The 27,371-nt window shown below is 36.9% G+C and overlaps 1 protein-coding gene across 3 annotated transcripts; it reads left to right on the forward strand.

Annotated features, from left to right (window-relative positions):
* Positions 1-27,072, forward strand: RAD21 (RAD21 cohesin complex component). 3 transcript variants are annotated; one of them, XM_043879421.1, is made up of 14 exons: positions 1-197; positions 7,099-7,274; positions 11,795-11,924; positions 13,054-13,153; positions 14,585-14,691; positions 14,988-15,194; positions 15,658-15,783; positions 16,113-16,235; positions 17,823-18,046; positions 19,227-19,386; positions 19,834-19,979; positions 22,694-22,843; positions 24,653-24,736; positions 25,359-27,072. In XM_043879421.1, exons 2-14 carry the CDS (start codon positions 7,131-7,133, stop codon positions 25,548-25,550), a joined length of 1,893 nt encoding a protein of 630 aa, XP_043735356.1. In that variant the 5' UTR covers positions 1-197; positions 7,099-7,130; the 3' UTR covers positions 25,551-27,072. The 3 variants fall into 3 exon arrangements, with proteins under 3 accessions (XP_043735356.1, XP_043735357.1, XP_043735358.1); XM_043879422.1 differs by lacking the exon at positions 1-197 and adding an exon at positions 410-475; XM_043879423.1 differs by lacking the exon at positions 1-197 and adding an exon at positions 486-603.
* The last annotated feature ends 299 nt before the right edge of the window (positions 27,073-27,371 follow it).

Below are 27,371 nucleotides of genomic sequence, written 5' to 3' on the forward strand. Positions count from 1 at the left end.
GCAGGAAGAGCCGCGGCGTAACGGCAGCCATCTTGTTTGTTTGAGTGAATCGGAAAAGGAGGCGGCGGCTGTGGCGGCGGCGGGAGCTGCTGCGAAGCTACACCGCACTAGGGCTCCCCTCCCTTTCCCCGCCCCCTCCCCGACCCTTTTCCCCTCCCCAGGCCACCCAGCCCGCCCAACTCCCGGCGGAGAGCAAGGTAAGAGAGTCGGCCGACCCCTTCTTTTGCTCCAGCTCCCCCCCCCCCACCCGTTCCCCGCCGCCTTGCCGTCGGGGAGCCGGACTCCGGAGCGGGGCGGGAGGGCGAGGGAGACCGCGGCACGGCCCGCGCCCCGGGACGGAGCCCTGCTGCCACCCTCCTGAGCTCCGGGACGGCAGCGCCGCCCGCCCCGGGTCCCTGGCCCCGGGCCCGCCCTCGGCCAGGGACCCGCGCCGCCTGGGCCCGCATCGTCTCTTGTTGGGTAACAAATGGTCCAGGTCTGTTTCTAGGCCAGAGGAGCCGTTACTCGGCGGGTCCCTCGGGGAGCAGGGGAAAGCCTGGGCCGCGGAGGGCGAAGAGGAGGTTTGAACGAGCCCGCTCTCCGACCGGGCCGCCTACTCCTCGGGTAAAAATGGCTGTCTGGGAGGACGCGGGATTCGGGGCGGGAGGCGGCGGGAGCCCGCGACGCCAGCTCCGAGGGGTCGCAACCGTCTTTCGCGCGCGGGTGCGGTGATCGGAGACACGCGGGCCCGGAGGATGCGGCGGGCCCCCAGCCGGGGACTGCTGCTGCTCCCCTTTTACCCGTTTTGTTTTGTTTTGTTTTGTTTTTTTAAGGAAAATGGTTACGATGGGGATAGCAAATGTTAGACCAATAGAAAACGCGACCAAGGGAAGTTGCCTCTGATTCTTGGGAAATTAGCATAATTGGTTTTCCTCCCAGACTTTTCCTGGAGATTGAGGATATTGAATGCTGTGTTTGGGAGGGAGGTGTGTGTTTCTGACAAATAGGTGGTGTCTTTTTTTCCTCGCTGAGAAAGGCTTTGAGAAGGATCTGCTGTAATAGTTTAGGGGTGACACTGTCGAGCTGTGCTGCCAGACTTCGCGACCTTCTTCAGAGAGGGAAACGCTGGAAGGTTTGGCCACCTTTAGATTTGATTGATAGGCTTCCAGCGTTCAAAAACACGCTTGTGTTTTTAAGGGTTTCGGGTAAAGGCTAGTGTTTATCGGCTTCTGTTTGCAAGCCAAAGTTTAACATCTGCTCTCCTTACGCTGTTTAGAGTAATCATTGAATTCCAGAAAATAAATTTCTATTTTCTTCCAACGAATGTCAATGCTAGTGAGCTGTATGATTGTGCAGAATGTTGAAGACAGATTGAGGAAGCTTTTTGAAGTTGTAGGGTCATTAAATTTCTTTGCTTATTGTTGGAGGCTGCTAATCAATTACTTTTAAAAAGACGTTGATGGGGACCTGTGCCATATCCAGTGATTAAATTATTTAACAGCTTGCAGATGAGGTGACAGTAGTGCATAATTCAGTGGACTTTGCTTTTCATATGCAAGTCAATTATGCTGGTAGCGCATAATCTTTACCTTTTTTGTGTGTAGAGGCAACATATTACTGCACTCTAGAATTAACTTCTTAAGGATGAGATTTTCCTGGTGAGTTTCCATTTATTGGAACACAAAGATTCTGAGTTTTATCTCTTATAATTTGGTACAGAAAGGAAAGTTCTTGATACTGAAAATAAAGATTTTGTGTTTTATGTGTAAATGTTGTGATATCAGAGTTGTTAGGCATGATCTTGATAACTTCTATGTACTCTGGAGGAGATTTTTTCCCAGAGTAACTGCGTCTATAAAGACATTGTGTTAAGTATGATGTTTAATTCTCAAAATCCTGTTTGGGAAACATTCCCATTTTAGAGCTGAGAAGGCTGAGACTCACATGTTGAATCGCTTTTAAGAGTTACAGAACAGCTAAGGAGGGAGCTGAACTTGAACCTAGGACTATCTGGTTGTAAAACCCTCCTTCAAAGAACTTTAGTATCAAAAGGGACGCAGCTCTGATGTATAGCATTGCAAATACCTTTTGTTCTGGAGAACCTCCCCACAAACACCCCGGAGGAGACGGTTCCATTCTTACCTGAGTTAGATGATGTTGTTTTCCAAGGTTAGTAATCACTGAATTTCCACCTTCCAGTTTTTTATGGTTAGGAAAAATGAACACCACAGAATAACCAGCGTAATTCACTAGTTACTGGGAAAGCACTCCCAATAGAATTGTTTTTACTTTTAATAGGTGACATTTGTGTATGCCTTGAGTTAAAAAAAAGTCCGGCAGTGCAGAAGGGTAGGCCTTACTTTCTCACTGGACCTACTCTTCAGAGGTGACCGGTTTCATCAGTTCTGTTTTCACTCTGCAGATATTTTATGCTCCTGCAAGTGCGTGTTAACATACATGTCTAGAGAGAACTCTTTTCAATACTTTATCATTGTTTTGAGAGTGCATAGAATTCTATTTATTGCATGATTGTATTGATTTGCTTAAAATCACTTATTAGGGGCTAGGTAGGTTTTTTCCTAATACTTTGTAGTCGAGCTGGCAAGGCAACAAAACATTTAGTTAGACTTTGTGGGCTCTGAAGTTCAAGTTGCATTTGCATTGATTACTGGTGACCTTTGCCAAGTTCCTTATACCTCTTCTTTTCTTTCTTGGTCTATAAAATGGGCCAGTATTTATCTTCTAAGACTGTCATGAAGAGGATAGACAGATAAAATTCTTAGATCTTAGTAAGTTTAATTTTTGATCTGTCATTATTATACATCCTCAAGTATACTTTTGGCTTATTAATGGAAGCCCAGTTTCTGGCTGGAGAGTATAAGATTTTGCCAAATTGCCCTTCAAAGAGGGCATACCAGTTTATACAACCACTATCTTGCCCTGCTTTCCAACAGATGAGTGAAATATTAGAATGATTTAACATCATTGTAGAAACATGAGCTGTAATTTGACTGGTTTTTTCGAAATATCTTAAAAGAAAGTGCCATTTTTTGCGTTCCTGAATATGTTCCTAAATACTACTCTGCCATTTCATATCAAATATTTTAAATTACTTTTTAGGATCAGTTTTTAAAAGTTGTTTGCTGCTTTAGAAAAAAAATGGAGAAATTATGAAATTGGTAAGCTATGTTTCTGGTAAGCAGAAATGTAGGCTTTCTGCTAAGATCTATTGCAAGGGATTTCCAAAATTTAGAATCTTTAGAACTTTTTACCAACCTTTTTTGTGAGGGTGGGGGGCAGGCTAAAGGTTTGGTATCAGTAAGGGAAAGAAATGCTGCAAAAAGTGAGGATGACCAAATTTTACTCTTATTTAGATATAAGTCAGTAGTTGATCACTACTGTCCCATCAGGCTTCCTTTAGTTATTAACGTGATTTCCTCTTGCTAATTGTTTCCCAGATTAATTTTAGCACCACTCTGCTTTAGTTACTCCCCATCCAATGCCAAGAAAGCATCTGTTTAGGAATCTCTGCCTGGACATAGCTGGGGTATTTTAAGCGTGGAACTCTTAACCAGCAGCTGAAGTGCTGGCCCTGAGCTACTGACACCTGTTGAGACATGCCAGTTTCAATTTCTAAAATTTCCAAAATTTTTTACATGTGTCAATTATGAGATCACTTGGTGTATTTCATTTCCATTTTCATTAAACACATATTTAGTATTTGACATGCAGCAGAGTGTTGTAGTAGGTAAATAGTTTGTTATTTTTTAACTTATTTGGAACATGACTGTCTCCTGTAGTAAAACTTGGGGCTTATTGTGCGTAACAGTGACTATATTTCTAAGTCAGTGTTTTTAGTGACATTTCAAAGCCATATTGGATTTCTACAAAATCCTGTGGATTATATTTATAATGCTATAGAGGCAGCCTGATTTTTACACTAACAAACTTTAAGGCTTGAAGTAGAAATGCTACAACATAGGAGGCTCTTTTTGATTATGGGAAGCATATTTTGATTTACTAGGATATAAGGTACACTTGAGGTGCTTTTTTTTTTTTTTTTTTTTGCTTTTTGGGGGGTGGGGGGTTAGTCCTTTTACTTTAGAATGACCTGAATTCTTCTTTAGTTCTTTTCTTAACTCCACATGTGCAAGAAAAACTTCACAACTTTAGGCAGTTGATGAAGCCAATTTTTTCTTTTGAAAAAATTTTCCTAGTGTGAATTAATGATTCCCTGAAAGCATCTGGTTCAGAAAATGAAAATTCCATCAAATTATTGGCATCAAGATGAGGCAAACCTGACCGTATTACTCTTGTACCACCACCCTCCCAAACATTTTTGACAGGCGTGAAATCTCTTGCCTGGAATTGCTTAATATGTATGTATTTTCTGTACCTTACTGGAAAGAATGAGCACAGTTTTTAATTGAAAGTACAGTAAGCAAAGTTCTTATTTAAAGTTAGGGTCCCTTTATGAAAGCATGAAAATTCAAGTTGACTTAGTCTGGATCTTTTTTTCTTAAGCTAATTTGAAAGGAAATTTTGCATTCCCAGTAGCCATTTATGAGATATGTGGCTTCTCTGTACGCTCACCAGCATTAGCTGTTGCCGTTATTTTTTATTTTAGCTCTTAAAAGAGGTGTGCAGTGATATCTCGTTGAGTCTTAATTTGCATTTTCCTAACTAGCAAGCTGAGCATCTTTCTTGTTATTAATTTGCCTTCAGTATTTTCTCTTCCTTGAAATTCCCCCCCGCCACCCTTTTCTAGTTGGATTTTTTTTTTTTTAAACTCTTTAGTTTTGAGAGTTCTTCATATATATTCTGGATCCAGGTCCTTCTCAGATACGTAGCTGCACGTGCGTTTTCTCATCTTCTGTCTTGTCTTTGCATCCTCAGTGGGTTCCTTCATAATAGGTTCTTCGCCTTTATGGGACATGTTGTTGGTGTGATGTCTAAAAATTCTTACAAAGCTTTAGGTGTTAAAGGTGTTTTCGTGTGGGTTTTTTTTTCCCCCCTTAAAATTTTATAGTTCTATATTTAAGTCTGTAATTTAATGTTTATATAATGTGTGAGATTTGGGTTGAGGGTTTTGTGTTTTTGTTGTTGTTTGTTTTGCCTGTGGGGTGATATCTAATCACTGAAGTGTCATTTGTCAAAAAGACTAGTAGACTACCTCCCTCCTATGAATTCTGCATCTTTGTGAAAAATCAGTTGGATTTAATTGTGTGGATCTATTACTGTGTTCTCTACTCTGTTCCGTTGATTTGTGTGTCTTTCTGGTCACACAGTATTTGACTATTCTACCTCTAAAATGAGTCTTAAAATTGGGTAGAATGAGTCTTCAAAGTTTTTGTTTTTCAAATTAGTTTTAATTATTCTAAGTCTTTTGCCTCTCCTTATGAATTTTAGAAAAATCTTGTCAGCAGCTTATTTAAGAAAGCCTCACTAGAATTTTGATAAGAGCAGTGTTAAAGTTTCTTTAAAAATTAAAAGAATATTTATTGTGCTGTCTGTCCAGTCACAGCTCAGACTATTTGTCTTGGAAAGTGAAAACTTATATTCACCTAAAGTCTGTATACACAAGTATTTACAGCAGCTTTATTTGATATAGTCAAAAAACTTAGAAACAACCAAATGTCCTTCAGTAGGTAAAATGGCCAAGCACACTGGTAGCATCCCCGTCCCAGGGAGTGCTGCTCAGCGTCAGAGGGAGACAGACTTAATGCGTGCACCAAGGACCTTGATGGGTTTTTTAACATGATGCTGAATCCAAGAAGCTATTCCAAAGTCAGATACTGTATGATTCCATTTATGTAGCATTCTCAAAATGATAAAGTTTAAAGAAGATTTGGTGTTTGGCCAGAACCTAGGAATGGTAGGGAGCAAGGGATAGGTGTGAAATAAGTTTTAATATTTTACTTACTTTTCATGCTTTCTGTAAATGTATGCTTACCTTTTTCCAGTTACGGACATTTTAGAAAAAAATAGAGATTCATTTGGTGAAAGGTTTTTAAAAATCTGTGGAAAAGAAAAAATGACATGGTGTAAGGGAAGTTACCGTTTTACACAGTTCATGTGTTCTGTAAACTAGAGTGTTTCAGGCTGTTTTTTTGCCTTAGGTATTTATACATTAGATTACTAAAAGGAAAATAACATACTTGTATTTCTACTAAGAATATTTCAGTCATGATGAATTGTATACTGTATCATTGTTCTCAATTTAGTATTTAAATTATAAGAGGGCAAGTGCTTTCCAGATTCCTGAGTTGAGAAAACTTTGGTAACGCTTTTTAAGGCTCAGCTTTTCTAAACTACTCGTAAAATGGGGTCAATCCACTTACTTATCAACTTGGTGAAATGTAAAGTGCTTGACATGAGGTAGCAATTATTGTATAATGCATTTGGCTGAGAATCTCATTTTTAAATGGGGTTCTAAAATGGAAATTTCCTCATTGATTAATATCTCTGCTCGAGTGTTTTTCTTCCTGGACATTTTTTTCTTATCATGAGGAACACATTTTCTAACTTTTGGCCAAAAGCAAACTTTCACAGTTTACTAACTTTCACAGTTAGTAATCTGGATTGGAATAGAATTAACACTGGATGGATCTTCAAAAAGAGTAGGTTTTCTGATGACAACTTTTACTTAAAGTGAGAAAACATACTAACACTTTTATTGTAAGATGACAGTGTGGCATGAAAGTGATCTGACCTTTGTCCCCTTTTCACCTTAGTATGGGCGGGCAGTCTTTTTCTTAATGCTATCAAAATTAAACAATAGGTTGCTTTAATTCATACTCTACTTCACTTGAGCCTTTCATACATAGTTCTCAGATTTAAAAGAAAAGGAAACATTTCACATTTTTTGTGAAAGTCGCTCAGTCGTGTCCGACTGTTTGAGACCCCCATTATACAGTCCATGGAATTGTCCAGGCCAGAATACTGAGTGGGTAGCCTTCCCCTTCTCCAGGGGACCTTCCTGACCCAGGAATCCAGCGGGGTCTCCTGCCTGGCAGGTGGGTTCCTTCCCAACTGAGCCATCAGGGGAGCCAGATTTCTTGTACATCTTGATAATTCAGTTCTCATGTGGCATTTGTATTAATTTTTCTTCCCCCTCAGGTTTCCTCCTGTTTTCATAGTCAACCAGAACAATGTTCTACGCACATTTTGTCCTCAGTAAAAGAGGGCCACTGGCCAAAATCTGGCTTGCGGCCCACTGGGATAAGAAGCTAACCAAAGCCCATGTGTTTGAGTGTAATTTAGAGAGCAGTGTGGAGAGTATCATCTCACCAAAGGTATGTTTGATGTTGATATTTTTATTCACTTTGTTGATTGTTCACTGATGTGTGAAATAGAATTCTATAAAAACGAGTTCTTAGGCAGGCATCTGTGTATATTGGGGGTAAAGAAAATCCATAGATTAGCCAGAGTCTCAATTTGATACTCTCTTCTCTAAAAATTGTGTTGTGAGTACAAAGATAATTTTCATTTGCCTCTTTTAATGACAGATAAGCATGGTCTGGCAGTACCCAAATATTTTATATTTGAATTTGTAGATGTTTTTATACTAAATATGAGCATAGGTGTTTTGATTGAGGAATTTATAGAATTTATATAAAGTTTTCAAAATAAGGACCCATTATTTGGAAAATGTTACAGGGGCCAGACCCAACTACTTTATCCACATAGTGAACAGTTTCCAGAACACTTGCTCCACCTCAGCTTCACCGGCCTGCTTGCTATTTCTTGAAGATACCAACCTTTTTCCCATCTCTGAAATTTTGTACTTGGCCATGCACTTTCCCTAAATATTTAATTACTGTGTACCACTAGAATGGAAGGCTTGTGAATGTCCTAACCTTATCTGCCTTGTTTGCTGCTCTGTTTCTAGAGATTTTCTTGATATCCTATGAAACTTCTGAAGCAGTTGTTTCCACCCTTGGATTTCACAAATAGTATGATTTAATACATGGTTTTTGTGTTGCCAAAGATGGACCATTAAAACACACAGACGCAAAGCTACTAACATCATTAGCATTTCATTGAGGAATAAACAGGTTGATTTTTTAAATGTATGAAGGGCCTTGAATGTAATTTTTTTATACATATATTACGTCTGTGTTTTAAAGGTCCTTTCCTGGATGTTGTATTTATACATATGCATATACACATACATCTACCAGTTTTCCTGTTTTTAAAGATTCCAGATTGCACATCTCTGTATCAGTATTGGGAGCTACTGTTAGAATTGACAGTTAAATGAGAGTAGTTCTTTATTGCTGAAAGAGCAAGAGGATCCCAGAAATAAAGCTGGGATGTAGCAGAGACTTGTTCAGAAAGTTATGTAGAAAAATGTTTTACAGGAGAGAAGTGAAAGTTTGATTTGGAATTAGAGTACATTATAACGTTTCTATGGAACTTCAGCCAGTTTTAGAGTTGTTATTGTAGAATTTGTTGGACTTTCTGCAAATGGGAAAATAAGTGACCTTTAGTTCTACCACCTAGAGAAACCTTTAGTATTTTGATATGCCTTCTAGACTTCCATGGGTGCATGTGTTATACATATAATTTTTCTCCCTTTTAATGCATGTATACAAAAATGGCATTGTATGTTTTGTAACAAGACTGCATTCAGGAGAAGCTCTATTCCTAACTCGGCCATCATTTTAGCAGCTGTATTGTACAGTGTCATAGTGTCTTATGCACAGAACTTAAAATACACACAAAAACCCAGAAACCCACTCGACTGTAATTGAAGTGAGGTCATTTGTGTTTTCATAAATTCACTGTGGAAACACTAATGTGTATGATTATGGGGGGGAGGGGGGCTGTTGCAGACACTCCAGGGAATGTTTTGATAAATGGCAGTGCACTGCATTAACTTTATAATATTCAAAAAAGCTTTGAATTCCAAAACACATTTGACCCCTAGGACTTCAGATCAAGGATAATAGACCTGTAATTTATTGTTATGATTGTGCTTGATTTATTTTACCAGCTGCATTTTTTGAAAGGAGAGAGCTAATCCATATTTTTCCCAAAATTTTGAATTTAATTCCTCTGGTATTTTAATGCAGCCACTAAAAATTACAGTAATGCTATGGACAGAGCTTTTCCTGGATACAGGCTCATTACAAAACAATATGCAGTTTTATATACACACACATAAAAAGAAAAATTGTGTGTATGCACATATAAAAGCCTAGAAAGCATGTTAAAATATTACTAAAGATTGCTCTAAGTGGTGTGATTACAAGTTTTTATTTTCCTCTTTAAAAAACGACCATTTTGTAACTGTTATTTGTAAAATCTTTTGTTCTCTGTCTTTCCTTGATGTTTTAGGAATATGATTGATCGAGCAGGTGATGTACTTATTTTTAAGATATCTGATGCATTAGCAATGTATTCTGTGGGGAAGTTGTACCAACATGCACTGCTGGTCAAATTGAGAAATGTGTTCTTTTTATAGGTATGCTTACTGAGTTAAGTAAATGGAGAAAGGAGAATTTGAACTCTATTCTGGAAATGGATATGTGTGGCTAATCTTTAACAAAATCCATAAGCAAATACTGAAGCTGATTTGGCTTTTAAAAGAACATTTTTTCATAATATGTGCAGAGTACTTTGTATGCCATTAGGGACACTTATAACTTTAAAATCATTTCTAAGTCTTGTTTTTCTTTGATTTTGGTTTATTATGATAGAATGTATCACAATAGCTATCTCCACAGGGTGAGATGACCTAAAAATTTCTAATGTTTGCTCTCGTTGCATGGTTCTTGTGGGGAAATGTTGCTTTAGTCGTTTACAACAAGTGTCAGACAGATGGCCCACTCAGAACTCCATGCCTTCCCCCATTCTGGCTGGAACGGTCCCTCTTAGCCCCTGCAGAGCTGTCCTTGGATGTATATCCTATGTTCTTGATCATACCTACACGCTTAATAATGAGCAAGCTCAGCCGCAGAAATTCCACACCTCATTTTATCCCCTTCTAAACTCTGAACCAAACTAATCTAGAAAGAAAGAAGAAAGCCTTTGCCCAAACACTACCTTTTTTTAAATGAGGAAACTGTTATCTTCATTGTTAAGTAATTTACTTTGAGGTAATATTGATTTGTAACATTATGTAATAGATTTTGTATTTCTACTTTTGTATACCATGCAACCTGCTCACCACCTAAAGTTCTGTTTCCATCCATTACCATGCAGTTGATCCTTTTACCCCTTTGCCTTTCCCCCATCCCCTTCTTCTAAGGTACCCACTACTCTGTTTTCCATACACAACCTTCTAAAAGTTGCTGATTCTGGACAAGATAATGGCATGCCACGGTTGAGTTTTTTGTCTCCTTTTTTCTCAGGTGAAGGGTTATGTGTAGTCATTATTAATTTCAAATTTCCTAAGGCAAACCATAAAGGGAGAGTCTCATTTTTCCATTAAGAGCGCGTTTTAATTGGGTAAGAGATTCATCATCGGATGTGACCTAGATTTAGTCACAAATTTATTACAGTTTTAAATAAGAATTTATAACTCTAAACTTCATAATTTATGCTGTCATGTAATGTGACCATAAATGTAGATCCTGAGTTATTGTTAATAGAATCCTAGACTGCTATAGGGAGTATACATATTAAATAAAACAACACATTGTATTGTAAGTTATAAGTAACATAGTATAATAATCATAAGCTAAGCTGTAAGCAAATATTTAACAGCTTTCTTTGCTACCTTAGAATCTGATGTTTCTGTGGTGTGATCTGGAAAACAATCTGATAAAATTGCACTCATATTTTTTTGTGCTTTTAGAAAATCTTATTGTAACCAGAGGAATTCTGATTCTGTTTAGATTGAGGGTTTAATTCCCTCATTCTTTTCCCAACTACTGTGTCTCATCCCACATTCTAGACCCCCCCATAAACACTGATCAAGATCCACCTTGATAAAATACAGGCTGAGGAGTGTGATTTCCTGTTTAAAAAAAGAGAGAGTACTATTATCCATTATAGGTTAGTGTGCTTTCCAGCTAAATTTTATTTTCAGGTAATAAAAATTAAGTGAAAAGTGGCTTAAACAGTAAGGAAATTAGTGGTCTGGTTTAACTAGAAGTTTTAGAAGTAGGAAGATCTAGAATTGGTTCAGCAGTTCAAACATGTCATCCAAGGGCCTCACCTAGACCCCTTTTCTTAGTTTGCTGGCTTCTTGTCCTCATGCCTACGCCCTGGGTTACAGGGTTGCTGCAAGCTGCTGTGAGCCCCACCTACTCAGAGGGCGGGAGCGAAGAAGAAGGGAGAGGGGTTCAGTTTTTTTTGTGGAGGTTTTTGTTTTGTTTTTTTAATTGGGAAAATCTCAGAATTCTCTGACCTACTTAATACTCCTTGTTAGTTGAACTAGGTTATATGCCCACTCAGAAACAAGCATCAGCAGAGAGGAACGAGATCATCATCTTTCAAGTCTGGGGACGTTCACTTCCCACATAAAATCAGAGTTCAGTTAACTGACAGGGAGCAGGGACTCTGGATTGGCATCCAGAAGTGTCACATACTTAATGTGCTAATGATAGCAATTCATGGGTTGCCTGATACTTGCCTCAGAGCTACATTCACATCCATGTTAATTCATGGCTTTCTGTCTGTCTGTCTTTCGGGTATACTCAGGAAATTTACAGGTGAGAAAATATATACATGATTATGAGGTAACTTCAAATAAATGGTTAAAAGTATGAAGAGATATAAACTGCCTATAAATTGCACAACATACAGGCTTTGAATTTTTCTCTAAAACCAGAACATTACTGTATAAATTAATGTTAATCCGCAGGTGAAGATGGCACTCCGAACATCAGGACATCTCTTACTGGGAGTAGTTCGAATCTATCACAGAAAAGCCAAATACCTCCTGGCAGATTGTAATGAGGCATTCATTAAAATAAAGATGGCTTTCCGGCCAGGTATTGTTGACTTTTTTGTTTTAACTTTGAAGTTCATTGTGTTTAGGGTGAAAAACTGCTAAGCATGTATTTCTAGATGGGCATAGTTTGTTTTAATTGCAAGGAGCCCCTCAAAAATGGGCAAAGCTTGGACAGGCAGTGTTTCAAGGGAGATAGCCCATTTCATTTTTGTTCTGTGAATGGAATTATGGCAGACCTTTTTTGTTATTCCTTTGGAGCTGCCCTTTTCACTCCTTTTTCAGCAGTCATCAGAGGTTGAAGTGTTGAAAACTCATTGTTCTATGGTTTTAAAAACACAGCTCAGAAAAAAAATCTTAGGGTTTTAATGTAGTCTTAAAATCAAATTCACTTTTAGCTGAAGTTGTTAAAACTTTATTAAATGTTCTCTATATTTCTTTGTTTTAGGTAATAGTTGATTTCTAAACTGAACTCTTGCAACCAGACTTCCATCAGCATAGATAATTACAATTGTATAATTTTTTTTTAAAGTATTGATGAAATTTTATTCTGATTAATCTCAATGTGTAGGGGAGCTGCTTTATACTGTTCATTTCTACTGATGTTGTATTCTATTTAAAATTGTTGTAACATGAATAGTGAAATCTTTGAGATTCTAAGATTTGATTAAAAGTGAAAGGCTTAAGCGGAGGCCATGATACTTGAGTGTTTTCTACTTTGTGGCTACTAAGCGTATTTTGCTAAAATAACATTTTGTTTCTTTTTTAAATCAATGCATGTTTATTATAGACCACTTTAAAATATTAAAGGGGAAATGTAAAGAAAATAAAAATAATTTAATCCCACTTTTCTAAAATAACTTAATTCCTCTTAACATTGGGATACTCTTTTGCAGTCATTCCTTTTTCTCATAAATTTCGTGCTTATATAGAAAGCTGTTGCTAATACTTATTTGTTGCTATGTCCTTTATTAAAGATTTCTCAGTTTAATTCATAATTAGTGCTCTGCCCGTTCTCATGTGATACAAGAAGCGTGACTGACGATTATAGAGGACGCTGAGGCAGCCCTCCTGGAATAGAACCTTAGGAAATTAACCTGACAGTTTACCTTCCTGCACCCCTTGATGATCTTCGGTATAGCCAGGGCTTCAAGTTCCTGTTACTGTTCCAGGTGTTGTTGACCTGCCTGAGGAAAATCGAGAAGCTGCGTACAATGCCATTACTTTACCTGAAGAATTTCATGATTTTGATCAGCCACTGCCTGACTTAGAGTATGTCTCTCTCTTTTTCTCTCTTTTTTTTTTTAAATTATTGACTTGGTGTACCAAAAAACATTATTGGCTTACAAATACATAGTTTTCTTGGGATGTTTTGACATTGAGTTAACATGTAGCCAAAATGCATATGCTGTGTTTATGATAGTATATAAATATGAAACATAACCCAGAAGTGTTTCTTCTATAAGAAAACCATGTAAATGATGTCAGCTTTAACACTGCTAAAGAGAATTCTGATTTGCTTAGGCCATTATGTAAAGTGAAGAGCTGTCTAGCTGTTTGCTTTACATAATGATATCAGTAAACTTGAACTGTAGCTTCATGATTTTCTTTCAGAGGTATTTACTAAAGTCTTCTACCATTTTATCATCTTGACCAAGCTATACTCAGCCACAAGTTTTGTTCTTTTTTTTTAATAAACATGTGAGATAACTTTATTCAAAGAGCGAGTGAAGGTCATTGTCACAACACACATTTGAGAACAGAAAGTTATACAGAGATGACCATTACAACAAAGTACTGTGGTATGTTGTTTACCTCTTCTCAGGTCTTCAGCATCCAGCTATCATTACCATGACAGGGAATGTGACAGTTACTAAGTGATTAAGTAGCACAATTAACCAGGAAACCCTCTACATCAAGCCCTGTTTATTTTTTAACAATTTTTTTTTTGCTTTTTTAGAAAAACAATCTGGCATAATTATAAATTTATTACTTACTTTGAATTTATTGTGTTAATTAGTGCTAGGTACTATTTGACCGCTTTACTTTTTCTCTTTATACTTGGTGTTTTTTTGGTTTTGTTTTTTTAATTTTTATGGTGAAGTTTTTCCTTTTTAACACAGCTAGAAAGTAAGAGTGATTAGTATTATGAACTCCAGGTACTGATGATCCAGTTTCTTTCATTATTGATACATTGCCAGTTTTATTTAATGTGTACAATTGACCCTTAACACCAGTTTCACCTGCAAGGGTCTTCTTGTGTGCAGGTGTTTTTCCCCCACTAAATGCATGCTACACTATCACCCAATCTGAGTTCGGTTCATATCAAACAGAGTTCCAGAAAAGCCAGTTAACGTCAGTGTTCACACAGCCGGTAAATTGCAGGGCCCTGATGAAAACCCATGGTTCTCTAACCCATGCCTCTCTCAAGTTCTTCCTCTCTGTACACCATCTTGCTTTGTGTAGTGATTTCAGCATACTTATATTTTGCTCACTGGTCATTAACATTTTTAAAATTTAAATACAAATGAAATTCGCTTCTAAATCATTTAGATTCTTGGATTGCATTTATTTAATGTCAAATATTTAGGCTCCACAGGTTGTGTGTATGCTTTTTCCCCCCTTATAGAATTGAGATATGTTTTCCCTTATAAAACAGTACAGTGAGAATTGAGACTAAAGTGTTTTGAAATTCTTTTACAGTGACATTGATGTGGCCCAGCAGTTCAGCCTGAACCAGAGTAGAGTGGAAGAGATAACCATGAGAGAAGAAGTTGGAAACATCAGTATTCTACAAGAAAATGATTTTGGTAATAGAGAAATCATTAGCCACTAGCTGTAATGTTAAAGTTATGTCACATAACATATTTGGGACAACCTAAATTTGGATCTTACATTTAAATTTTCTGATCATGCCCCAGGATCGGTTTATGCAGTGTAGATGCTGAAGATTTAAAGCTTAAACCAGATGTTTTCGTATTCAGAGATACATAGGCAAATATTTATGGGGCAAATACGGCTTTATAATTAAATCATAAGGCATTTTCTTTTGTGTCAGCAGTATTTCTAACTTTTTTCAACTAATGACTGACTAAAATTTGTTTAGGTGACTTTGGAATGGATGATCGTGAGATAATGAGAGAAGGCAGCGCTTTCGAGGATGACGACATGTTAGCAAGCACTGGTGCTTCTAACCTCCTATTAGAGCCTGAGCAGAGCACCAGCAATCTTAATGAGAAAATTAACCATTTAGAATATGAAGACCAATATAAGGATGACAATTTTGGAGAAGGAAATGATGGTGGTATATTAGGTAAGTCACTACAAGGTGATTACTCTAACATTATTTATTTAGTTGCGGTGTTTTAGAGTGGCTGCTAATTCTCAGTCTTGAGCATCTCTCTAGGTATGTATATGTGAATTGTGATCAGTTGGTTCAGTTGAAGTTATCTGTAAACCTGTAACCTTAAAATGTTAGCAATACCTAATTTTGTTTATAAGTGCTTGTCTTGGAATTTTAAGTTTCACTAATTCTTCAGGCTTCTCTATTTGTATCTGTAAGTATAAGTTTTAAAATTAAGGAGACATTTTTTTCATGTGTGGAAGTATTTAATACTTCTGTATACTACCATGAAGAGAACAGATGCATACTGAATACAGATTTAAATTTTTTAAATTTAATACATTTTGACATAATTTTATTTTCCCAGTGATTGGCAGCTGTTCTTTCAGCATTTCTTTTCTAAACTGCAACTAAGTTACATTCCCTATTTCAGATGACAAGCTGATTAGTAATAATGATGGCGGTATCTTTGACGACCCCCCTGCCCTGTCTGAGGCGGGGGTGATGTTGCCAGAGCAGCCTGCACACGATGATATGGACGAGGATGATAACGTGTCAAGTAAGCATTTCATGCTCAGTGATTGCATGTGATTGTATGGCATCCAAAAACATATTTCATGTAGAAGACCAAAAGCTAAACATTCCCGCTTTTAATGAACTGTGACTCTTTAAAGAAGCGCCTGTGGTTGATTCTCTGGCGTGTTTAACCGTGTGCTCCTGCCTGTGTTTTGGCCAGTAGGTCAACGGGAGAGACCTTATAATTAGAAAAATGTTTTCTCTTTGGTACCAGTGGATTTCTTTCAGTTACTCAAAGGGGTTTTTTCCTTACCATTTGTTGGATGTATGGTAAATTCCAAGCCTTTTGTGACCAAATTTCTGCTTTTATAGTGGGTGGGCCTGATAGTCCTGATTCAGTGGATCCTGTCGAACCAATGCCAACTATGACTGATCAGACAACGCTTGTTCCAAATGAGGAAGAAGCCTTTGCTTTGGAACCTATTGATATCACTGGTGAGCAAACACACTTTCCAGTAATCTCATTTTAAATAACTTTTCTCCTTTGTCCGTCATCTATTGTAGAATCTTTAATCAATGGCAATTTTAAATGTTTTTACAAGTTGCTGTGAAACAACTTCCAAAGGATGAAACAGGCTTTCTGCAAATATGTATGTCAGTCTTTGGGGGTTACAAAAATGCAAACAGGTCACATGTATAACAGTTTAAAAACACTGCAAGGCATTTTTCAGTAAAATAACAAGATTGACTAATCAGTTTTAGTGTTTAAATAAGAAGCATAGCAAAGTATAATTGGAGGTGCCTCTTCTAGTAGAAGAGGCAATATGTAATTTGGATGTGAAACTTAAAAATTTCTAAATGATTTATGGATATAGTGGAATAGAATAAGTCATTTACAGTGTGACTCAAGATGTTGTTATTACTTCTAAGTTAAAACAAGATTAACTTTCGAGATTTCCTACTTAGAATCTGATCACCAAAATTGGCACTTGGCTTCTGGTTTAAAAAGAGTACTTTCTGTGTAACGAACTCAATTTAGGAACTGAAAATATAAAAATGAACAAGTCTTTCCTCATGGAATTTCAGTAGTACGGGAACCTGGATAATTAAGTAAATTATGTACTGTATTATTGACAGATATCACAGAGATCTTTTTTAAAAAGTAAGGACAAATACTGCATTGTTTAAGACAGTTGAGCTTAGCCAGCTGTTACAAGAACTTGAACTTTTAATTTCAAGGAAGGGAACTCAGTAGCTGGAGGACAGGGGCTGGACAGAGGCTGTCACTGTGTAACATATTTTTGAATTTTAAACCACGTGCATATTTTATCTTTAAAACCAATAGAGTTATATAACATATGACAGAATGAAATCTTGAGGAATTTATTTACTACCATGAGCCTTTCTGTATCTTAAGAAACTGAGATCGTGTTACCTGCTTTGTAAGAATTTAGTAAGGATTATAAATGAACACACAAGTGTATAGGGATGGAGTTTCAGATTCATCTAACTGGGTTTGTGCTTGTTTCACTTCATCAAGCTGCTTATGCAGCTGCTGTATATGAATTGTAACTTTTCTAATAAAAACCATAGTACTTGTAACCATTTATGGAGTCCTCAATCTATTGCCAGACACTATACTAAATATTTTACAATCCCTTGTAAGTGGTTGGCCATATTTCAGATGAGGAAATAAAGTGAAGTTAATTTTTTTTAATGGTCACTTACCTAATCGGCAAAACCTAGCGCTTGAGTCTAACTCCAAATGAGGTGTGGTATGTTTCGTGTTTACAGTATAAAACTACATGAGCAAAAATGAATTGGTTCTTAACAGGTTTTTTTTTGGCCCATTTTGTGCTAAAAGTCTATACATATTCATTCAGCAAATTTTTATTGAACGTTTATCATACGTCAGCTTCTATATGATGCTTGGGAAACATCAGTTAAAATAGATTCTGTACTCGTTAAACTTTTAACATTCCTTCTAGGCATGTAGAAAGGCAGAAATACAATGAGACTAAAGTTGTATGGTTCATGCTGGCGCCTCAGAAAGATGACTTTATTTTCTTTTTATCATTCCAGTCAAAGAAACAAAAGCCAAGAGGAAGAGGAAGCTCATTGTTGACAGTGTCAAAGAGTTGGATAGCAAGACAATTAGAGCCCAGCTTAGTGATTATTCTGACATTGTTACTACTTTGGATCTGGCACCACCCACCAAGAAATTGATGATGTGGAAAGAGACAGGAGGAGTGGAAAAACTCTTCTCTTTACCTGCTCAGCCTTTATGGAATAACAGACTACTGAAGGTAATGGCATTTGCAGGATTTTAAATTTCATACACATTTTGGTCATTTTTTAAAATTTTAAAACCTTTTGTTTAAATCATTTTTGATCAGGTATTGTTCAGCCAGCCATATGGCATCATCTTTTTTCTCCCTTAAACCACAGTATACTGAATATAAACCTGATCTGAAAGATTATGATAAGTGACACACCTACATTTCTAAAAGATGTGGAATGAATTTTCACTATTCTAAAAAGCTACTGGTGTTTTTAATAATAATTCTCTGTCAACTTCCTCTGATAAAGTATTAGTTCTGTTGCCTTAGTGTGTACTGTGGTTCAAGTCTACATTTCTTTAGATGGTGCTTTCTGGCTAAAACATGGGTTGGTTCTACTTTTCCCACAATACAGATTTCTAGCTTTATGAGAATTTCTTTTCATTTACAGGCCCTTTTTTAGAGTTGAAAAATTCTTGGAACTGATTGATTTTGTTTAAGTAATCTAGTCTTTAAAGCAGCAAGGCTTTGTTAAAACTGCTGGTTTTTTTTGGAAGCACAATCATAATCATTTGGAAGAAGGTTCTTAAGGTTTTGGGTTTTTTTTTTGACTTAGTGATTCATTGTCAGTAATTTTTCCTGAGGAGATAATTTAAAATATGGGGGAAAAAACTACTCCATGAAGATGTTAAATAATTGTTATTTACAGTTAAATTTTTCTAAAGAACTTTAAAATATTAAAAAAATCTTTCAAGCGTGGCATATGTATGCACACACATATGTATTTCCACTCAGTGGAATATTCAGTCATTAAAAATACTAGAAATAATAGTTGATAAAATTACCATATCATTAAGTGAAAAGGGTACTATGTAAAGCTATTGGGTATGATTTCAGTTAGATTGAGTTTTAAGTGTATGAATGTGAAAATAAACTGCAGGTAAATAAAACTTAATCTCCAAGTTAGACAATGGATAAAAAAAATTTCATCCTCAAATTTTCTAAAATTGCTGCAATGAAAATCTTCCATGGCTTCAAATTATAGAATGGAGTATGAATATGGTATAACATTAAGTAGAAATCGTGCTCAATTTTATATATATATATATATATACCGACTATTAAAACATTGTAATGTTAGTGGTAGATTTTCATTTCTTGTGATTTGTAGTAGAGATTATATAATTGATTTTTAAATTTTTTATAGCTTTTTACACGCTGTCTTACACCACTAGTACCAGAAGATCTTCGAAAAAGGAGGAAAGGAGGAGAGGCTGATAATTTGGATGAATTCCTCAAAGAATTTGAAAATCCAGAGGTTCCCAGAGAGGACCAGCAGCAGCAACATCAGCAGCGTGATGTTATCGGTCTGTTCTATTAGAATAGTTCCCTCATAAAGTTTAAGTGAACATTTGGCTTAAATTTTACCTATATTATTGCCAAAGTAAAAGAAATCAGGAACAAAGAAGTGTACTCAAATTTTTGAACAGGGAAATACATGCTTTATATTCTCTGATTGCTTAGTTAGATGGGAAACTTTCTCTTTTCAGAAAGTTTAAAGTTTAGGACTTGGCTGAGTGCTAGTCTGCTAAAGGATTGTCCTGCCTTGGACTGGAAGTGGCACTTGTCCTTGTAAAGCTCCCTCCCACTTGTAAATGTATTGTTATAAGTTGAGTAACTTTTGTGGAGGTAAAATTTTATTCTGCCTTCCTTCTAGGGAAAGTACCTATGTTGTAGCATGTTAATATTAAATGGTCCTAAAATATTGTTAAGGACTGATGATCTAAGTCTTCTCTTCATATGACCAATCGTAGATGAGCCCATTTTGGAAGAGCCAAGCCGCCTCCAGGAGACGATGGAGACCAGCAGGACAAACTTGGATGAGTCAGCCATGCCCCCACCACCACCTCAGGGAGTTAAACGAAAAGCGGGACAAATTGACCCAGAACCCGTGATCCCTGTAAGCACATCTCTCCATCAAAATGTTTGGGATGTTCAGACAGTATTTTAGATCCCTAGTAGTAGCAAGTGTTATTTAAGGAGACCTTTTGAAGTATCTTGGTTTGGGCAGAAAATAGCAAGGACTGGATCCAGAGAGAAAAAATGGCAGCCAGGGGTCTAAACACAGTGTGCCCTGAGTGGGCGTTGTTTTTAGTTTAGGAGTTGTTGTTTTCTTGGATAGTCTTGCTTCAGAGTGGCCTGAGCATCCTTGGCTAATATGGAATCCTTGACACTGAACTTGGTTCTAATTTTATTTTATTTCTCAAACATTAGCTGATGGTGAATCAGACAATTCTAGATAGAATAAGAAAAGCAACATAAGGAACCTGTTAAATACATTTTGAGTAAAATAGAACAAACTTCCTGCTAATAAACAGCTGTTAGCAAGATGGAACATTTTTCCTCCATTTTTATTGAGCTAAAATTGACATATAAATTGTATTAGTTTGGGGTGTACAATATAATGACTTGATACATGTATATATTGTGAGATGATTACTATGATAAGTTTAGTTATTATCCATCACTTTACAGAATTAGATTTTTTTCTTGTCACACAATATCTACTCTAAGCAACTTTCAAGTATGTAAACTTACTTAAAACTGGAAGTTTATACTGTGACCAACATCTACTACTACATCTCATTTCCTCCACCTTCTAGCTTTCATGACCACCATTTTACTCTCTGCTTCTATGAATGTCAGCTTTTTAAGATTCCATATGTAAGTGATACAGCTGTCATATAGGACTTGTCTTTCATTTCACTTAGCATAGTGCTCTCCAGGTTCATCCATATTGTCACAAAAGGCATAGTTTCCTGTGAATAATATATCTGTGTGTGTGTATCATATTTTCTTTATCCATTTATGTATTGATGGACACTTAGGTTGTTTTCATAGCTTAGCTGTGAACATGGAAGCATCTTTTCCAGATAGTAATTTCATTTCCTTTGCATAAATACGTGGAAATGAAATTTCTAGTTGTAATTTTTTGAGGACCTTCCACACTGTCTCCATAATGGCTGAGCCAGTTATGTTTACACCAGCAGTGCGTGAGGGTTCCCTTTTCTCCTCATCTTTGTCAGCACTTGGTCTCTCGTCTTTTTTGGCGTTTTAACAGGTTAGTCATTCAGACAGGTGTCAGGTGATACTCTTGTGGTTTTTATTTACATTGCCTGATTAGAGATGTGTTGAGCCTTTTCTTGTACCTGTTGGTCATCAGGTATATTGTCTTTGGGAAAATGTGTGTTCAGGTCCATTGCCCATTTTGTTTGTTTTCCTCTTGAGCTATGTTGAGTTGTGTGTATATCTTGAGTATTAGTCTCTTATCAGATAAATGATTTGCAGATATTTCCCGATTCTGTAGGTTGCCTTTTCATTTGATTGATGGTATCCTCTGTAGTATGTTTTAGTTTGATGAAGTTCAACTTGTTTATTTTTGCTTGTATTGCCTTTGCTTTTGGTGTCAAATCCAAAAAAGTCTGTCAAAACCAATGTTTCTTACCAGTGTTTTTTTCTAGGAGTTTAATGGTTTCAAATCTTAGATTCAAGTCTTTAATCCATTTCATTCTTATACATGTGGCTGTCTAGTTTACCCAACACCATTTATTGAAGAGATTGTCCTCTCCTCCTCGCATACTCTTGGCTCCTTTGTGCTAAATTAATTGACCATATAGTGTACATTTATTCCTCTGTTCTCTTTCAGATTCTGGCTTATTGTTTAGCAAATATTCCTGCATATCTATAGTACAAAGTAATTTCAGGCTATCTTGTTAAGAAACTAGAATATATTTGTCCAAAAAGTAAAGTAGCGTCTGGCTACTTCATTTAAACTGCCTACCATTAAGTTCACTTCAGTGTCCTGTTGTAAGTAAAAAGGAAGGAGGTGGTCTGGTTTGAAGCTTCCCAAGCTTAAGTCTATAGAATACATTAATTTGGACAAAGGGAGACTTTTTGGTGCCTTAGGCTCTTGGTTCAGCCTCCATCAAGACACTGGCAAAAGAATATTCCTTGCGAATTTTAAGAACTAGTTCTCTAAGTCGTCCCCCCCCCGTGTTAAGGAGTTGTAAAAGGCTGGGTGCATTTTTCTTTTTGAGTTCAGGAAGGGGAGCAGGTAATAGGTGGGTTGCTCTAGTCTCCACTCTCTGGATAATTGTTCCCTTGTGAGTATTTTAATGTTCTCATTTGTTTGTATTAAGTCAGAGAAGAAAACACAAGAAATGGACCCAGAAAAATAGTCTCCTCATTTGTATTATTTGCATCAGGAAAAGCCCAAAGGCCTATTTAGCACTCAAGCTGAGTTGCAATAACCTTAAGGCAGTCTTATACAGTAATGGTTGCCTGTGCCAAGCTAATTAATGTTAGAGCCTTTTTGCATTGCCCTGGAGTCAGTGGATTCTGTTTATTCCTAAAATGTTAATACAGGGTTTTTTGTTAGTGTTTGCAAATAGTAGGTATAAAAACAAAGCACCTTTGCTCTGGGTTAAGACAACAGTGAACGGATTTTCTTTTGTAAACTAATGTTGAGACTTGTAATCAGTTTTTGATTATGAGGAAGTGTGGAGGTGTGACCCCAGTATTTCTTTTCATTTTGAAAACTGCAGCAACTGCATCCTTAACAGAAGCTACCCTTAAAACGTGCATCCTTAAATCGCCTTGTTTTATTGCTTTCAGCCTCAGCAGGCAGAGCAGATGGAAATACCTCCTGTAGAGCTGCCCCCAGAAGAACCTCCAAATATCTGTCAGTTAATTCCAGAGTTAGAACTTTTACCAGAAAAGGAAAAAGAGAAGGAGAAGGAGAAAGAAGATGACGAAGAGGAGGAGGTAAGGAAATGTAAAAAAGATCTGACGAGTAAATTCCCATTCCAGGTTTAGTGAAAGTCTTCAGGCAGCTCGTTATTATTTTTCATATTGGAGCTGAGTTAATTATCAGAGTGATAAAAAATGTTTGAATAAGTGCAAAACTTAGCCAGATTCTTAGTGGTCTAGACCAGGGGTCCCCAACCATTGGTCCAAGGCCTATTAGGAACTAAGTAGGCCTCACAGCAGGAGGTGAGCGGCAGGTGAAGAAGCGAAGTTTCATCCATATTTATAGCCACGCCCCATCCTCATACCACCTGAGCTCCACCTCCTGTCAGATCAGCAGCAGCACTAGATTGTCACAGGAGTGCAAACCACTGTGAAATGTGCATGCAGGGGACCTAGGTTGTGCATTTCTTATGATTATCTAATGCCAGTAGAGCCAAGGTGGTGATGCTAGTGCTGGGGAGCGCCTGCCCCTGTCGCCCATCACCCCCAGATGGAAGCATCTAGTTGGAGGCAAACAAGCTCAGGGCTCTTACTGCTCTGCGTTATGGTAAGTTTTATACTTATTTCATTATATATCACAGCGTAGTAATAGAAATAAAGCACACGATAAATGTAATGCTCTTGATTCATCCCCAAATCATCACACCATACCCCATCCATGGAAAAATTGTCTTCTACAAAGATTGGTCCCTGGTGCCAGAAAGGTTGTGGACCACTGCTCTAGACCATCAAGACCCTCAAGTTTTATGCTGTGTTAAATAACTCACTCGGTCCCTTGTGGATTTTTGAAGGACAAGAGGTTTGCCCTTTCACTGATTTCTTGACTTCTAAATTGTAAGCTGCTCTTGTTCTCTTGTGGTCGAGGGTCAGTTCTTACTGCTACTAACATCTTCCTCTCGTATAACCCCTCTATTTGTGAGGGGTTTGTTATTCATTAGAGTGGAGTGGGATGTGACTTGGCTAATCTGATTTTTATTTTTTAAAAAAGTAGAGGTAGTTTGGGAATGGATTTCCTTTTCCTTATGCACACTTTGGCTGTTCAGGGTCTTTTGTCTTCCCAACCCCCTGCTTTTGTTAGATCTTTAAAATTGTTATAGAAGACTTAGATATTTTTGTTTTTGATGTCCTGTCAAATATTTTATTTAAACCTTTATGTTTAAAGTTTCTTCCAAGACTAATTCTCATTACCATCTGTTCATATTTGTAATTTATGCCAGCATAGGTTTCATAACCATTTAGGGCTTGATTATGAGCCTTATATTGTTTTAAAGTCAGAATTTAGCCCCAAAGTTCTTCCAGCCTGTGTTCTAGAGTATCTCAGACTGTGTTCAATTAATATTTAAAATTATACTTTCTGATATTTTTGAAATTGTTAACTCCTGGTCCTTTGGGTATTATGTATAGTTCCAGCATAGTTTGGGAGTATCTCAGCTCTTGCCTGGTGCCAACCTCAGTCTTGTAGGTGGCAGGTGACTGGGAACCAGGCTATTACAATTAAATATATATTATAAATTATAGCCCATTTCTTTTGAAACACCTGATATACGTTTCTTTTCTTAGCAGTGGCCAATAACCCATTGCTTGCCATCATTAGTCCATGGACCACACTGTGTAGATCCCATGCTTCTAGATCAGTACAGAATCAGCTAAATGCACAGAGGACATTCTTTTGTAATTTAAAAAAAGACTTTGAACTAAATGCTAAGTGTTCTGTCCACTAACCAAAATACACAATTTAATTTAGAGCTTTCAGGAGACAACAGAAATGCTTCATTTTGTAGCAGTTTTGTCAGTTTGTTTTTGTGTGGGGTCATTATCACTTAGGATGAAGATGCTTCAGGAGGTGATCAGGATCAAGAGGAAAGAAGGTGGAACAAAAGGACCCAGCAGATGCTTCATGGTCTTCAGGTATGCCAGTGAAGGCTTAGAGAAAAAATTTCATCAAAGGCTTTTGGCACTGTTTCCTTAAAAGGAAAAAAACTTACATGCTATATAACCAGCAAGTCTGCCTTTTGTGAAACTTCTTCCAAAACCACATACCTTAAACTACTTTAATACATAAGCTGTTAGGCTAAAATCAAGCCTAGAAAGCATCCAGGTGAACACTTTCCCATTGTTACTCTGCAAAGCAGAGCTCCTTGGTGTGTGTATACATCTTTTTTTGGTTGAGCAAATTTAATGTGTTGAATCATTGTACAGGGTTAGAGTGTCACTTATCCTTGGGCCTTCATGTATCGGATACAGAGGAGATAGCTTGAGTGTCTATGAAATAGCAGGTGAGATGCTCAGGGTCTGCTAAAATAGATTCAAAGGATAGTTGAAAGTTTGCAAAACTGTAAGTGCTACATTTTAGTGTGTTTTATCAGTTCAGTTAAATCTACAAAGAAATGAGTCTGTGTTAACATTGTCTCTTTGCTTTTTTTTAACATGAGAAACATTTGCATACTATCCAAAGATAGTATGCTTCTAAAATTACTACTTTGGTTTGCTGATTACTTTCATTTAATCCTTCTTTTTTTTTTTATTTCAGCGAGCTCTTGCTAAAACTGGAGCTGAATCTATCAGTTTGCTTGAGCTGTGCCGAAACACGAACAGAAAGCAAGCTGCAGCAAAGTTCTACAGCTTCTTGGTTCTTAAAAAGCAGCAAGCTATTGAGCTGACACAGGAAGAACCATACAGTGATATCATTGCAACACCGGGACCAAGGTTCCACATTATTTGAGCAGCTAGAAGCGTTAGTGCTAGTGTTCATTTCACTAGTGTGTACAAATTGCCCCCATGTGTAGGGCACACAAAACCCTTCCAGAAAATTTAGATTTTTGTCTGTACAAAGTCTCTGCCTTTTTTCATTTTTGCCAGTATTTTAAATTGACCCGTTTCCTCTTAAAGCAGAACTGCTTGTATGGTGTTTGTATTCTGGTGGAGAAAGCAAGCACCCCAAGATTAATTTAACAGTCCAGAACAGATGTGTGCAATATTGGCGCATATAATTGAGTAGCAGCGGAAGGTTGGGGTTTTTATCTTAGTTCTCCATTACTGCATTATAAAGGAGAATGTTTCAGGAAAAAAACACCTGACAGTTAAGAACAGTAGTGTGACTCTTTGACAGAAATTGTCTTTTCCCATCAGCAACACCCAGCAGTCTTAGAAGGGACCATTGTCCTTCAGGGATGGTTCCCCAAACAGAGACTGTCTTCTCGGGATGAGTTTTAAAGTATAATTTCACAATTCACCGGGGGGGGGGGGGGGGGGGGGGGCGGGAATGTGAAATTAATTGTACTGTAACTACAAAAAGATAGGACTTGGTTTAAAGTGCCCTATTTTGTAAATCATTCCATTTGAAACTTTTTAATGAATCTTACTATACTGAAATCTGTTGTTTTAGTGAGACTCTAAAATGAGCAGAAATAGACTTTTTAGAGTAGAATGAATATAAAAAGCATCTATAATTTTCCAGGAGCTATAAATCAAGGTTTTAAAAAGATGTTTGGACATATTTGAGTATTCAGATCATGAAAGTAGAAATTGCTATGCTAACTGAAAGGACAGACTGATGGGAAATTGTACAACTGGAGGACTTAACCTTTAAGCAGACAGCGCTGTAAAAACTAATGGCTTCTTTGATATTTATTGTAAGTTTTAGTACTGATCTTTTTTTCCAAAGCTTGCACACTCCTTTGTTTGGAACTGTAATAGCTTTGCAACAGAAATCCAATAGTTTCCTGTAATTTAAGTGAAGAAAAGCATCCAAATAAAGGCTTTAAATATTAACAGACCAGGTAGCACAAAAATTATGTAACTGTTAGGATTATCAAAACATGTCTTAACTTTTTAGGGCAAAATTACCCACTAAAAGTTCTAGCTTAAGTGTTGGCACTTGTGTGGAAAAAAAAAAATCAGACTTCAGTGTATACCCAATAATTTTAAATTATGTGAGATGTTTTAAATTTGTGAACTCATAATTACTGTTTTGATGATTCAGTTTCTTGAGAATGGTAATTGTATAAAATTGCTATTGCCGCTTTATTTCAGTATCATGTGCCTGTAAACCATGGATTTTTCTCCCTTTGTATAAAGACATTGTAGATAATTGAATGTTTGATTATAGAAAGGTCATTAGTTTCTCGTTACACATTTTGTTAGTCTGGTTTTTGTTGCTTATTGGGTTTAATATTGTTCTTGAAAATAGTTGATGCTATGTTATGTATAACTTTTCTAATAAAAGTTGTGTTATAAGCTGTAAATTCTGGAGTATTGGTATTCTGTTGGTGGCACTCCCCAAGAATATTGCTTCATCTTTTTTGTCTTAACTAGAATAATTATCCACACAAACAGTAAGTGAATTTTCAAGAGATCTTTAGAGTACAAAATAATAAATCTTTACAATGTATATTAGAATGTATTGAGATTAAAATGAAACCAATAAATGGCTGATGCTGAGGAATCTTTTGGGTCATAGTTATAGTCTTGTAATTGCTAAGTACATACAAATTATGACATGGGTACAGAGTGGTGTATGCTTGGGGGTCTAAACAAATGTAGC

The sequence above is a fragment of the Cervus elaphus genome, chromosome 21 (genome assembly GCF_910594005.1).
Source record: "Cervus elaphus chromosome 21, mCerEla1.1, whole genome shotgun sequence".
Lineage (NCBI taxonomy): Eukaryota > Metazoa > Chordata > Mammalia > Artiodactyla > Cervidae > Cervus > Cervus elaphus.